Source organism: Babylonia areolata, chromosome 22, assembly GCF_041734735.1.
Source record: "Babylonia areolata isolate BAREFJ2019XMU chromosome 22, ASM4173473v1, whole genome shotgun sequence".
NCBI lineage: Eukaryota > Metazoa > Mollusca > Gastropoda > Neogastropoda > Buccinidae > Babylonia > Babylonia areolata.
The window spans coordinates 28,327,175-28,342,174 of NC_134897.1; the positions used below are offsets into that span (position 1 = coordinate 28,327,175).

A 15,000-nucleotide genomic window follows, 5' to 3' on the forward strand; every position below is an offset into this window, starting at 1 on the left:
TGTACTCACAGTTGTGCTCATCCTGCCTGCATCCGTTTAGAGAGCATGCTTGTGCTCATGCATTCAAGTGTGCGTAAGAGAAAGGGTGTATTGTATGTTGGCAATGAGGATTCAGATTTTTTTTTGTTTTTTAATTCTTGATTTTTTTTAATGATTTTTTTTTTATTATTATTAGTGGTGGTCTGCAGCACCAAGTCAGTAATGAATGAGCTCTTTCTGTTAGGATTTTTTTGTTGGTTTTTTTTGTTTTCATTTTCTTTTCTACAGACCTCCTCTCATACTTTTCTTTCGCATCCTTTCTGTACTAGTGATATGTTTGTGTGCCTGCCTGTGAGAGATAAAGCTTGGCTCATGTTTTGTGTGTGTGTGTGTGTGAGTGAGTGTGTGTGCGTCTGTGTGTGTGTGTGTAAGAAAGAGACACAGAGAGAGAGAGAGAGAGAGAAAGGCACATGGTTTTAAGTATTGTTTTACTGGTGTTGCGTTAAGTATTGTGATGTTTTTATGCAAATCATTTTGGTTTTATGATAGCGTGATATGTAGGATGAGAGTTATATAGTGTGTCATGATTTTGTGTGTGCATGAACATAGATTAATGTTTGCATGTTTGGCTGGATGTCTGTGTAGGGTTATAAATATATGTTTTCATTTCAGTGTTTGAATATATGTTTTATTTCATCGGTTTTTGACTCACTTGTGTAAACAAAGTGAGTCTATGTTTTAACCCGGTGTTCGGTTGTCTGTGTGTGTGTCTGTGGTAAACTTTAACATTGACATTTTCTCTACTTTGTCAGTTGACACCAAATTTGGCATAAAAATAGGAAAAATTCAGTTCTTTCCAGTCATCTTGTTTAAAACAATATTGCGCCTCAGGGATGGGCACAAAAAAAATGAAGCCTAATTTTCTGCAAACTGCATTTACTGTTATATTTATATTTTTTGTATTCTCTAAACTTGGCACTTTGATCTGATATTCTGACCCAACAACAAGAGCAGTCATTATTATCATTTTTTGTTCAAACAGGAACTTCTTTTGCTAAGCATGGAAGTTTTATTTATTTTGCAAACGTTTTGGTGCAGATAGTAAAAAAGGGAAATGACTCTGTAATTAATGCTATGGGACTTAATTTGCTTTAAACTGATCTTTCTCATGTTAAACATTACATTCTGAAATTATACTCAATACATAAAAAGCTTGGATTTTTTTATAAGTTTATCACAAGTGAGTCTTGAAGGCCTTGCCTCTCTTGTTACTTTTATGTTGTACAGAGCAGTTGAGCATATTTGAATTATTAGTATCATCCTTCTACTTGTTCTTGCTATTGTTTATGAGGGATTGTGTTTGGTCTGTGTTCCAGGAATCAACCCGATGGTGTTGTGTTTTCGTGTCAAGTTCTATCCAGAGGACCCAATGAAACTGCACGAGGAGATTACCAGGTACATCAGTGCACCAGACGATAGGCTCACTTTGGCTCTGTTTTGACGTTGTTGTGTGTGTGCTTCTGTTATGTATGTCATCAAAGACATCATTACCAGTCTTGTTTCAACAGTTCCAATGCTTTCTTCACAGAGATAAAGTAAGCATGAAATATCTCTATCAATCCAGTTCTTTAACAAAACAAAAAAAAATACAAAAAAAACAACAACAGAGGGTAAAGATTTTAAGAATTGATGTCCCCAAGGCTGATTTTTATGGGTTGAAAAGCAAAAACAAAACAACCACTAGAACAAACGCTTCAGCTGAGGGATAATGGGTCACATTTCCATTCTTCCCTGGGGCAGGATACCACAGCTGTATCAGTGATCCAGAAGTGCCAACAGATAACGAGCTACTACCATGAACAAAGAAACTGTTGCAGAAACCAATGCAAGAAAGCGACCTCATCTTCTCTGAAGAAGTGACTGTGTCCAAAAGTAAAAGCAAAGATTGACATTATGTCACTACTGCAACATACGATATAATCTTTGAAATATACTTCTTCTTCTTCTGCGTTCACTCGTATGCACAAGAGTGGGCTTTTACGTGTATGACCGTTTTTACCCCGCCAAGTAGGCAGCCATACTCCGTTTTCGGGGGTGTGCATGCTGGGTATGTTCTTGTTTCCATAACCCACCGAACGCTGACATGGATTACAGGATCTTTAACGTGCGTATTTGATCTTCTGCTTGCATATACACACGAAGGGGGTTCAGGCACTAGCAGGTCTGCACATATGTTGACCTGGGAGATCGTAAAAATCTCTACCCTTTACCCACCAATCACCGTCACCGTGATTCGAACCCGGGACCCTCAGATTGACAGTCCAACGATTTAACCACTCGGCTATTGCGCCCGTCTTTGAAATATACAATAAGGGAAAGAAAGGAACTTTTTTTGTATTTTAGCAAAAGAAACATATTGTTTGGGGTATGACAGTGAAACGCACATGCTAAAACCGAAAACATTCTCTCTGCTTCCCAGCATTCTTATCTGTTGCTGAAAATATTCCTCTAAAGTCTGTCATGGGGATGGCAGTTCTGTATGTGTTGTGTGCCGTTTTTACTGCTCTGCTGGTAATCTGTTTCTATTGCAGACTTCATTCAACGCACATTTCTCTTTACTGAGATAGTAAACGGATTCTGATTCTCATTATGTTTGTATTCTTTTTGGGGTTTTTTCACCTTGGACATACCAGTCGCCTGCTGGCTTATTAGTTGGTGTTTTTTTGTTGTTGTTGTTATGTTTTTTAAATGTCTGGTTTTAGACATGTTTACGTGCTTATAGGCTCAATCGTTCTGTACCGCCCTCTGTTTTTTTCTCTCTCTATTCCTCCTCCCCCCCCCTCCCCCCCGCCCCCCCGCCCCATCTCCCTCTCTCTCTCTGTCATTGAGTATGTTTTGTGAGAAAGGTTAATCGACTGCAGTTTGAAGACAGAAGAGAAAAGCAAACAAAACAAAACACAAAAAAGAAGAAGGAAAAAAAAGACTAGCCTCTGTGGGCAAGACAGTGATGGGTTTGCTTTGTGCAGAACCTTCAATCTTTTAGCTCTCGGGTAACTCTCCAGCAGAGATGTCTTCCAGGTTCTGTCAAAGCACTGTTCCAGGAGATTGGTTTGTGTGTGTGTGGGAGGAAGAGTGTGTGTGTGAGTGTGTGTGAGAGAGAGAGAGAGAGAAAGAGAGAATGTATGTGTGTTTATTGAGGTGGGTTGGTGGAGTCTGGGAAATACTTGACCTTTTTTTCATATATATATATATATATATATGAAAAAAAGGTCAAGTATTTTAACCTTTTTGTTCCCCATGATTTACCTTCCAACATTTTCATGTTTGTTGCTGAACTTAATTATGATAATACCATTATGACTCTGGATATCAATAGCCATTTGAAGTACATTTCGATGAAGGATTTTTCATTTTTGTTAGTTTGTTTGATGTTCTCATTCATCACTCCAGCCGTGGAGAAAAACTTGCTGATAATTTGATAACTGGTGCACAGTATTAAGCTGGTCAGGAGAAATACGAAAGTGAAGTTCACACAAGAAAACATGTCTGCACACATGTGCATGCATGCATGCACACACGCAAATACATGCACACTCATATATATCCCCCCTCCCACACATACACACACACACACTCACACACACACACACACACACAGAAGATACAAACCAAATATACAAATGACATACCACATCAACAAACCACAACATGCACACACACATGTACATGCATGCATACAAATACGCATTCATGCACATGTACACACGCACGCACGCGCGTGCACGCACGCACGCACGCACACCCACCCACACCCACACACACACACACTCTCTCTCTCTCTCTCTCTCTCTCTCTCTCTTGTATGAAAGAGAAGTGGTGAAGAAAATAGCAAAAACAGTGACTGTGTGTCTGTTTAGAGGGGAATGATTTAATAAGGGGGAGTGGCACAGCAAGTTCCTGTAACATCAGCATTTGGTGTGGAGCCAGAGAGGAAGGGAGATTAAGACAGAGAGAGAGAGAGAGCCCAGTGTTCACTTGTAGTCCTTTTTAGTTTAGTGTCTGCCTCGCATGGCAAGCTGCTTCTTCTGCTGCATTCATGGGCTGCAAAACTCCCAGTTCTTTATATCAGTGGGATGTTACTTGTATGACCATTTTTTATGTTTGTTTTTTTGTTCTTGTTGTTTTACCCTGCTGTGTAGACAGCCATGCTCTTTTGGGGGGGGGGGTGCATGCTGCGTACACTCTTGTTTTTTAATAAACCACCACCAAACACTTACATGGATTGTGGGGTCTTCGATGCGCACAGTTGATGTTGTGCACGTGTGTATGTGTAGGTAGCGGGTTCATGCACTTTGCAGGTGTGCCTGTTTGTTGACCTAGGAGACCCCTTTTAACTGGGCTGCCCTGCTGGTGACACACACACACCAGTTTTCCGCTCACACCCCTGGAGTCCACCCTGTGGACAACAAAGCCGGCTTGTACATGTTAAACATCCTCAGCTCGTTACCCAGGTGGCTGTTACATCTGACATTTTCTTAACAGCTAAGCGTGTGTACATCTTAGATCGACGCATATGTGAACGCAGACATGTGCGCTCACGGTCACACGCTTGTGCACGCGCGCGCACACACACACACACCACACACACACACACACACACCACACGCACACACATGCATGCACATACATATGCATGCACAGACATATACACACACACTCACTCACACACACACATACACACACACACATACACACACACACTCTCACACTCTCACACACTCACACACACACACACACACACACACACACACACACACACACACACACACACACACACACCACATGCACACACTCCCATGCAAACTACAAATGATTTAAGATGGACATTACAAGGCAGACAAATATCACCTTCATACGAAAAACACTAACCAGACTCAAAGTTGTTTTTTAAAACAATATAATTCTTCATCAGCATTTTGTCTCACAGCAAACCTGCTGTGTAAAGCATAAGGTGCAGAATAAATCCTTTTTGAATTCTGTATAAGTTATTAAGATATTGTGTGTGTGTTGAAAACATTTTTTGTCAAAGAGTGAGTGGTATTACAATGTGATTATATATGCATATGTGTGCATTCAAGTGTATGTTTGTTAATATGTGTGTGCAGAAGCTTTTTTTGTCAAGTGTTTCTGTGTATATGTTGTGTGCACATGCATACTTTGTGTGTGTGTGTGTGTGTGTGTGTGTGTGTGTGTGCGTGCATGCGTGTGTATGTGTACACGTACACATACGCATTTGACACTGTGTGCATGGGTGTGTGTGTGTGTGTGTGTGTGTGTGTGTGTGTGTGCTTTGTGTTTTTACTGTGTGTTTTACTGTGTGTTTGACTCTCTCTTTTGTATGTGCATGTGTATGCTCGTGTGTGTGTGTGTTTTTTTACTTTGTGTTTATGTGTGTGTGTTGTGTGTGTTTGATCTGTCTTTGTGCATGCGCAATTGTCTGTGTTTGTGTGTGTGTGTGTGTGTGTGTGTGTGTACACGCACGTCTGTGCACATGCTTAACTTTTTGTGAGTGTGTGTGTGTATGACTGAGAGCATGTGCACCTCTGTGTGTGTGTGTGTGTGTGTGTGTGTGTGTGAGCATGTGTGTTTGCACGCATGTGCACATGCTTAACTCTCTGTGAGTGTGTGTGTGTACATGTGTGTGTGCATGTGCGTGAGTGAATCACAGGGTGGAGACCTTGCTTGTCGTATGTCCTGACATGGGAGGAGGGCAACAAGGATCCCCCTCTCTAGCTCTCTCTGTCTCTCTGTGTGTCCTGTTCTCACACCATGTCTCTTCATGTATTATGTTTCCCCATCCAGCCTACACAGGGTTCAGCTGTCTAGTTAACACACCCGGATCTCTGCCTGTGACCAGAGGCATGCACCTACACACACCTGTGCACTCGTTACGCACTTGCACACAAACACACACACACACACACACACACTTAATTAATCAGTCAACATGCACAGCACTCGTATTGATGGGCATGCACTCAAGCACATGTGCACACACTCAAATATAAACTTCCTTGCACACACAATGTGCTTGAGCACCCAGGTGTACATGCATGTACATATGAATACTCACACACACTTGCGCATGTTCACTCGCAAGCATGTACATGTGTGCACACACACCTATACACGCATACATTTATTTATGAATGTGTGTGTGCACTTTGATGAACAAGTATACACTTCAGCGCACTCATGCACATGCACGCACACGCACGCACGCACGCACGCACGCACACGCACACACACACACACAACACACACACACACAGACACTGTCTTATATCATTGAAAGCGGAAAGACATGAAATTGAAGACTACTACTTTTACACAAACACACACACACACACACACACACACACACACACACACACACACACACACATGCACTTTGATCAACAAGTGTATATACTTCATCCCACTGACGCACGCATGCGCATGCACACACATATATAACACTCACACACACACACACATAAATATTCGTACACAGTGTCATGTACACACATACTCAGCTACAGAAAAATGCAGCACAAAAGTAGGTATACAACTGCAGAGCCATGTAATCTAACAATAGATCAGTTTAACCTAATCATACATTATCACACTTACCACCATATTCTTCCCCACTCACAACTGTGACATTTCTAGCATCGAGGAAAAACGATTCACTGGATTTGATATTTTTTAAGCAGCATATTTTATATTGCAGTTTAGAGGAAGCCTGCATGAATAAAGCCTGCTGACAGTGTGTATTTGAATAGGAGCCACACATATGTCCTCCAGCATTCTTCCTCCTGTGTGCAGTCATCCGTGAGCTTACAACATGTGTTGACCTCACGATCAGACCTGCCCAGAAATAACTCCCAAAGGCAAGCTGCCAGTATTGATCACATGCCCATTGGCCTGAGTGCAGAGGAATGAATAAAAAGAAAGAAAGAAAAAATCAATGATGACAAACAAAATTCAAAATGAACAAGTAAAAAAAAAATTCATATACTTTTTTACTAACTAGGCAAAACCTTAATGGCTTGTATGTGATTCCTGCTGTTCACCAACAACAAAAACGAAAACGCCAGGATTGGAAGGGGGAGGTACCCACGAAAGCGAAGTATGGCTGCCTACATGGCGGGTTGAAAATGGTTGAACACGTAAAAGCCCACTCATGTACATACGAGTGAACGTGGGAGTTTCAGTGCACAAACGAAGAAGAAGGAAGGAAGGGGGAGGGAGAGAAGGGGGATGGGTGGTGGGGGGGGGGGGGGGGGGGGTATCACATACATATAACGACCTAAATCACCCAATATCCTCACCATGAGAAACAAGTGTTAACCCAGTATGCTCACTGTCAGAAATGAGTGTTTGATGAAGAGAAAGTTGTGTGCGCAGCTGTTGTTCTTGAGGTGATCAAAATAAACATCAAGTGAAGCGGAGAAGTTTACAAGTAACTCTTGTCCCACCCACCCACCCTCCAGTTTCAGTTTCACTTTCTCAAGGAGGCGTCACTGCGTTCGGACAAATCCATACACGCTACACCACATCTGTTGAGCAGATGCCTGACCAGCAGCATAACCCAACGCGCTTAGTCAGGCCTTGAGTGCATGCTTACATATTTGTGTACCTATGAAAGTGGATTTCATTTTACGTAATTTCGCCAGAGGACAACACTCTCGTTGCCATGGGTTCTTTTTCAGTGCGCCAAGTGCGTGCTGCACACGGGACCTCGGTTTATCGTCTCATCCGAAAGACTAGACGCTCAGTTTGATTTTCCAGTCAAACTTAGGAGAAAGGGCGAGAGCGGGATTCGAACCCACACCCTCACGGACTCTCTGTATTGGCAGCTGAGCGTCTTAACCATTCCTGCCACCCTCCAACCCTGAAGAAAAAAAAAAGAAAGAAAGAAAAAAAGGAAGGAAAAAGTCTTTGTTGACTGAAAGGGCTGAGGGAAGACAGAGAGTGGAAGCAAGATGAGATTTGCCTATTCCTCACCATGGATGCTTGTGGAAAATGTTTATGGGGTTTGTGACTGCTGGGTATTTTTGGAAAGAGTCCAGTGATGAACCGTGAGATGAATAATCATATTCAGGACATCTTTGAAAAAAAAAAAAAAAAAAAATACCTGGACATATTTCCTTCAGGGCATACAGGGAAAAGTTTAAAAGGATGGGGAAGGTGGGTTTTGTGATGTAGAAATGAGTTTATAAACATTAGTCTTATTATACACACCCTGACACACACACACACACACACACACACACACACACGAGAATGTGTCACATTTGACGATTTTTCGAAGATAATGTTGTGTAAATTGATGATCATTATACAAGCATAATTCCATAGGAAAACTGTCCAGTCTGAAAGCACTGTACAAAACAACAGCAGCAACAACAAAGAAATGCAGTATTGTTCAATCAAAACTCAGCAGAGAGTGTTATTCTGGATTTTAAAATGGTATGCTTGCATTTGTGTTTATGTGTGTGTGGAACTTGTGTGTGTGTGTGTGTGTGTTAAGGGGTGTGGGATGTTTTAAGAAGATCACTGCCAGTGCTGCCTTTTGATAATTGTGCCATTCACATCTGAAGAAAAAAATAAATCGCAGTTTTAATGTACTTTTTTTCTTCAGGTATTTTCAGCACAGTTATATATTTCTTGTTACCATTGCCTTTACAGTGATGTTCAGTTTTGTACTCCTCTGGCTTACCGAGTTACCGTACAGCTTTCCCCCTGTCCAGACAGTGAGACGATTAGCTTTTGCCAAGAACAGAATGGGGGTTTTCGTGGCATGTGCCTTTATGGAAGGAAGATAATGTGTAGATTGTCAGTGGATCCATTTCATTTTCACCTGTTGTGCATCTGAACTGTTGCCAGCAAAACAGCTTGCGCACAAAGCGTGGGGTCAGTGTGCTCTGTGTCTTATGTTATGTAGTGCGGCCTTTGACTGTTTTCCTGTTAGTGTATCAACGTGTGTTCACGTGTGATGTGCTGGGTATTTTGTTTTGAATTCACAGATCGCAGACTGAGGAAAAAAAACTTGATGTTATGTTTGTTCAGTATCTAATTGATTTGATATTGGAACCTCCCTCACTGATGTGATGTTTGTTAACTATCTAATTGATATAATATTGGAACCTCCCACACTGATGTGATGTTTGTTAACTATCTAATTGATATAATATTGGAACCTCCCTCACTGATGTGATGTTTGTTAACTGTCTAATTGATATAATATTGGAACCTCCCACACTGATGTGATGTTTGTTAACTATCTAATTGATATAATATTGGAACCTCCCACACTGATGTGATGTTTGTTAACTATCTAATGGATATGATATTGGAACCTCCCACACTGATGTGATGTTTGTGAACTATCTAATTGATATAATATTGGAACCTCCCACACTGATGTGATGTTTGTTAACTATCTAATTGATATAATATTGGAACATCCCACACTGATGTGATGTTTGTTAACTGTCTAATTGATATAATATTGGAACCTCCCACACTGATGTGATGTTTGTTAACTATCTAATTGATATAATATTGGAACCTCCCACACTGATGTGATGTTTGTTAACTATCTAATGGATATGATATTGGAACCTCCCTCACTGATGTGATGTTTGTTAACTATCTAATTGATATGATATTGGAACCTCCCTCACTGATGTGATGTTTGTTAACTATCTAATTGATATGATATTGGAACCTCCCTCACTGATGTGATGTTTGTTAACTATCTAATTGATATGATATTGGAACCTCCCTCACTGATGTGATGTTTGTTAACTATCTAATTGATATGATATTGGAACCTCCCTCACTGATGTGATGTTTGTTCAGTATCTAATTGATATGATATTGGAACCTCCCTCACTGATGTGATGTTTGTTAACTATCTAATTGATATAATATTGGAACCTCCCTCACTGATGTGATGTTTGTTAACTATCTAATTGATATAATATTGGAACCTCCCTCACTGATGTGATGTTTGTTAACTATCTAATTGATATAATATTGGAACCTCCCACACATACAACCCCCATGCCTCCACACCACATCCACCCACCTTTTTTTCCCTGGCCTTGTTGATGATACTGACTGAATTTTTTTTGTTCCTTCAATGGTTCTGCCCCAACCCCCACCTGTGTGCATTCTGGTCACCTGGAGTTTTTTCTTGGCTTGCTTTCTTTGGGTGCACTACCTGGTGATGCAGATGACTGCACAGATTGCGGACCTTTGATGTCATGACAGTCGTTACCGCTAATGGCAGGAAGATGGGGAAATAGCCAACATTGGTGTCGAATGTTGGACACAACTTGCTAGCTAGCACAAAGACCAGGCATAGCTTTAAACGGTGGCCTTGTGAAAAATGGATGGAGGCGTCGACCATTGACCATCATTGGGAAGTGGTTAATGGTGTTTGTTCACAGACCGTAGCGTTCTGGTTCTGGTTCCATTCCCCTTTTGTAATGTTGCAGTGCTGGGTATTGTGAGACAGGGAGTTACACTGCACTTGTTTTTATGTTGGAGATTTTTCACAAACACATTATCTTTTAAAGTTGTTCACAAGGTCGGAACAACAGTGTTGATCTGTTCTTCTTCCATCTCTTTCTGTGTTTCTCTCTGTGTATTTAACTCCTTGACTGTTGTGACGACGAGCACAATTGCCGAGTGGTTAAAGCGTTGGACTTTCAGTCTGAAGGTCACAGGTTTGAATCTTGGTAACGGCGCCTAGTGGGTAAATGGTGGATATTTTTCTGATTTCCCAGGTCAGTTGTGTGCAAACCTGCTAGTGCCTGAACCCCCTTCATGTGTATACGCAAGCAGAAGATCAAATACGCATGTTAGAGATCCTGTAATCGATGTCAGCAGTTGGTGGGTTATGGAAACAAGAACATACCCAGCATGCACACCCCTGGAAACGGAGTGTGGCTGCCTACATGGCGGGGTAAAAACGGTCATACACGTAAAAGCCCAGGAGTTGCAGCTCATGAACAAAGAAGAAGATGACTGTTGTGACAGTACGCTCGTCAATAAAGTGCTTTCACCATATTGAAATAAGACTTAGCTTACAAGTCAGGATGTCATGGGACATGGTTACAGGCAGGCAGAAACAAATGTGGAGAATTTTATCAGTGAAGGCAGCGCCGACCACTGACAGACTGATGATGATGGAAGAGATGAAAGGAACAAACTGATCACTGTTCCCTTTCCTGCTCAGCCCTCTCCGTCAGTACGTGCACACACACACACACACACACATACACACACACACACATACATACATACATAAACACACACACACACACACACACACACACACACACATACATAAACACACACACACACATACATACATACATACATAAACACACACACACACACACACACACACACACATACATACATACACACACACACACACACACACACACACACACGCACGCACGCATGCACGCACGCACGCACACACACACACCACAATACAGTCCCTCTCCACTGATGGGGGACTGTGCTACACTGATCCATGCCTCTCAGAAATTACTGCCCCCTTTGGGAAGAGGTGGGGGCGGGGTAAGTATCAATTTTAGTCGGTCAGTCAGACACTCCATCAGTCTGGCTGCCAAGGATAAGAACACAGGCCAGAATATCAATTGTTGAGCTCACATTTGGAGGGTGGGTGGGGGTGAGTTTCAGTTGGTCTGTCCTCCTGTCTGTCTGTCTGTCTGCCAAAAACGAGGATACTGTCCAATTCACCCCTCCTCTCTCACTATCACTCCTTTTCTTTCGTGTGAAATAATTTACTTTACAAAGCTGTTTGCCATGTGGGAAAAGAAGATTATTCACAGTCAGAGTTATGACAAACAAATTCCCCCCAAACCAACACACAGTCATACCCATATCATGCTGGGGATTCTGTTGGGATACTCACACTGTTACAGTGTGAGAGCCCCTCTTTCCTGGCTCAGATGATAGAGCTCTGTTCATAGGCAGCAGTTAAAACAGAGTGCTTTGCAAATAGTCTGATTGATTCAAAGTGCAAACATTGTAATGGATGAAGAGACGAGCGCAACAGCCAAGTGGTTAAAGCGTTGGACTGTCAATCTGAGGGTCCCGGGTTTGAGTCACGGTGACGGCACCTGGTGGGTAAAGGGTGGAGATTTTTACGACCTCCCAGGTCAACATATGTGTAGACCTGCTAGTGCCTGAACCCCCTTCATGTGTATATGCAAGCAGAAGATCAAATATGCACGTTAAAGATCCTGTAATCCATGTCAGCGTTTGGTGGGTTATGGAAACAAGAACATACCCAGCATGCACACCCCCGAAAACGGAGTATGGCTGCCTACATGGCGGGGTAAAAACGGTCATACATGTAAAAGCCCACTCGTGTGCATACGAGTGAACGCAGAAGAAGAAGAAGTATATTTCAAAGATTATATCGTATGTTGCAGTAGTGACATAATGTCAGTCTTTGCATTTACTCGTGTGCATACGAGTGAACAAGGGAGTTGGAGGCCACGAACGCAGAAGAAGAAGTCATGGATGAAGAGAGAGAGAGAGAGAGACTGCACTACTATTCTGACCAGATAACTCCCCCTCCTTTAAACAACTGTCAACTTGACGAGGGTGTTCACCATACAGAGAAAAGAATAAGTTGACGACTCACAGTCATTGTGATGAACCCCCCCAAAACACAACACACAGAATCATACCCAGCTTGCAAGGAAGCTGTGGTGTTATACTGAGAGAGTCCATCTCCCCAGGCTCAGATGATAGCTCTCCACAAGCTGCTAAAACAGAGTGCAGGCCAGGGTGGGGGGGTTGCATTGTAACCAGACTCCAATCCAGAGAGCAAACATTGAAATGGATGAAGGGAGGGTGAGACTGAGAGTGTGAGAGATAGACTGCACTGCTGCCCTGACCTGACATGACTAGGATATCACACACACTCATGGTGATGACCTAAAAAAATCCAGACACATAGGATCACATACCCACCATGCAAGGGGTGTGTGCTGTATGATCATACTGTTGAGGGGCCGACTCAACAGGCTTATGTTAGCCATCCATATGCAGCTGAAACAGGGGGTTGGGGGAGGAAACAGAGAAAGTTGTGTACATACGTTGAAACCTGCCTAATCCAAAGTGCAAACATCCCAATGGATGAAGAGTAGGTGACAATAAGAAAGAGAATGAACTGCTTTCCTGTCTTGACACGACAAGGATAATTTCCCTTCTTCAGTGTGAAATAATTGTCGGCTTGACGAAAGTGTTCACCGTAAGGGAAAAGAAGGAGACTAGACTCGTAGTTGTCGTGATGACCCCACAAAAATCAAGACACACAGGATCGTACCCACCATGCAGGGGATCTGTTGTGCATTCAAACTGTGGAATGACCCACTCCACAGGCACTGGTGTCAGCCAGCCATAAACTGCTAGAACAGACCATGGGGGATGAAAGAGAGAAGAGTTGTGTACATGTATGTGTTTGCTTTGAAACCAGTATGTCTGATCCAAAGTGCAAACATTCTAATGGATGAAGAGAGAGACAGACAGACAGAGACTTCACTGCCATCCTAAGATGAGAGACATACAAGTTTGATGAATGTGGCCCATTTTTATTCTTAATTTACTTCAGTCATTTACCTTCTATGTATCTTTGATTTTATTAGAATTTAATGTATCAATTTATCAATTTGCTTTCATTTTTCTGTTTTAATTTCATTTTAAGTTAATGTTTTACGCAGCCTGACCAGTTTGTTGGGTGTATGTGTTGGTCAGGTATATGCTTTTTATAAATCATGTTGTTGTTTTTTTAAATATTATTTTAAACAGATGTGGTGTGACATGTATGGACCAGTCTGCATGCTTTGACACCTCCTTGAAACTGAAACCAACGCCTGACACAATGTGACTACACTAACATCCAGCTGGGGGGAAAAATGGGGCTGTTACATTGTCCCTGTCTGAAATACAAACACACCAGCAGGCAGACAGCAAGGAGACAAGACAGGGTTGACTGCAGGAGGGTTGACTGCAGGGTGGGTTGACTGCAGGGAGGGCTGACTGCAGGGAGGGACGGGCGCAATAGCCGAGTGGTTAAAGCATTGGACTGTTAATCTGAGGGTCCCGGGTTCGAATCACGGTGACAGCGCCTGGTGGGTAAAGGGTGGAGATTTTTACGATCTCCCAGGTCAACATGTGTGCAGACCTGCTAGTGCCTGAACCCCCTTCGTGTGTATATGCAAGCAGAAGATCAAATACACACGTTAAAGATCCTGTAATCCATGTCAGCGTTCGGTGGGTTATGGAAACAAGAACATACCCAGCATGCACAAACGGAGTATGGCTGCCTACATGGCAGGGTAAAAACGGTCATACACGTAAAAGCCCACTCGTGTGCATACGAGTGAACGCAGAAGAAGAAGAAGAAGACTAGGAGGGATTGCAAATCTCTCTGAGTCATAGTAGGAAAGGAGAGCAGGAAGGAGAAAGAGGACCATCCTGATCTCATCTGGTCTGAAGGGCTGATACAGCAGAGGGCTAAGAACTCCCCACTGGCTGGCTAGTGGCACTTTATTGATCATACGTGAAGTGCCACTTGCTAAATGTAGGAACAGAAGAGCCTGCTGGAAAGGGCAGGTCGACAGAGACTGATAGGAGGGAAAGAAAGGTTCTTGCACAGGTGTTGTTTCTATTGTGGTCGCATGGGAATGAAAGGCCCACATTGTAGAATGTGATAGCTAACATTCCGGGAAGGAAAAAAGAAGTAACCAGTCAAATAAATGTTTTTCCTTTTTTTTTTTTTAATGTATGAACTGTCTTAATGCATTTGAAATGTACAAACAAATGTCATGAAGACTTTCTTTAAAGTCATAATGTTTGATAGGTTGTATGCTGGCAATGGGAGGGTCCATGATTTGGACTTTTAGACACAAAGTTTTT

General features: G+C 42.3%; 1 protein-coding gene across 2 annotated transcripts in view; it reads left to right on the forward strand.

Annotated features, from left to right (window-relative positions):
- LOC143297293 (FERM domain-containing protein 5-like) overlaps positions 1-15,000 on the forward strand; it is a 114,839-nt gene that overhangs the window by 53,275 nt on the left and 46,564 nt on the right. For both annotated transcript variants that reach the window (XM_076609564.1, XM_076609565.1), the window contains exon 4: positions 1,356-1,434. In XM_076609564.1, coding sequence (XP_076465679.1) covers positions 1,356-1,434 — 79 coding nt within the window. The remainder of the gene's footprint in view (positions 1-1,355; positions 1,435-15,000) is intronic.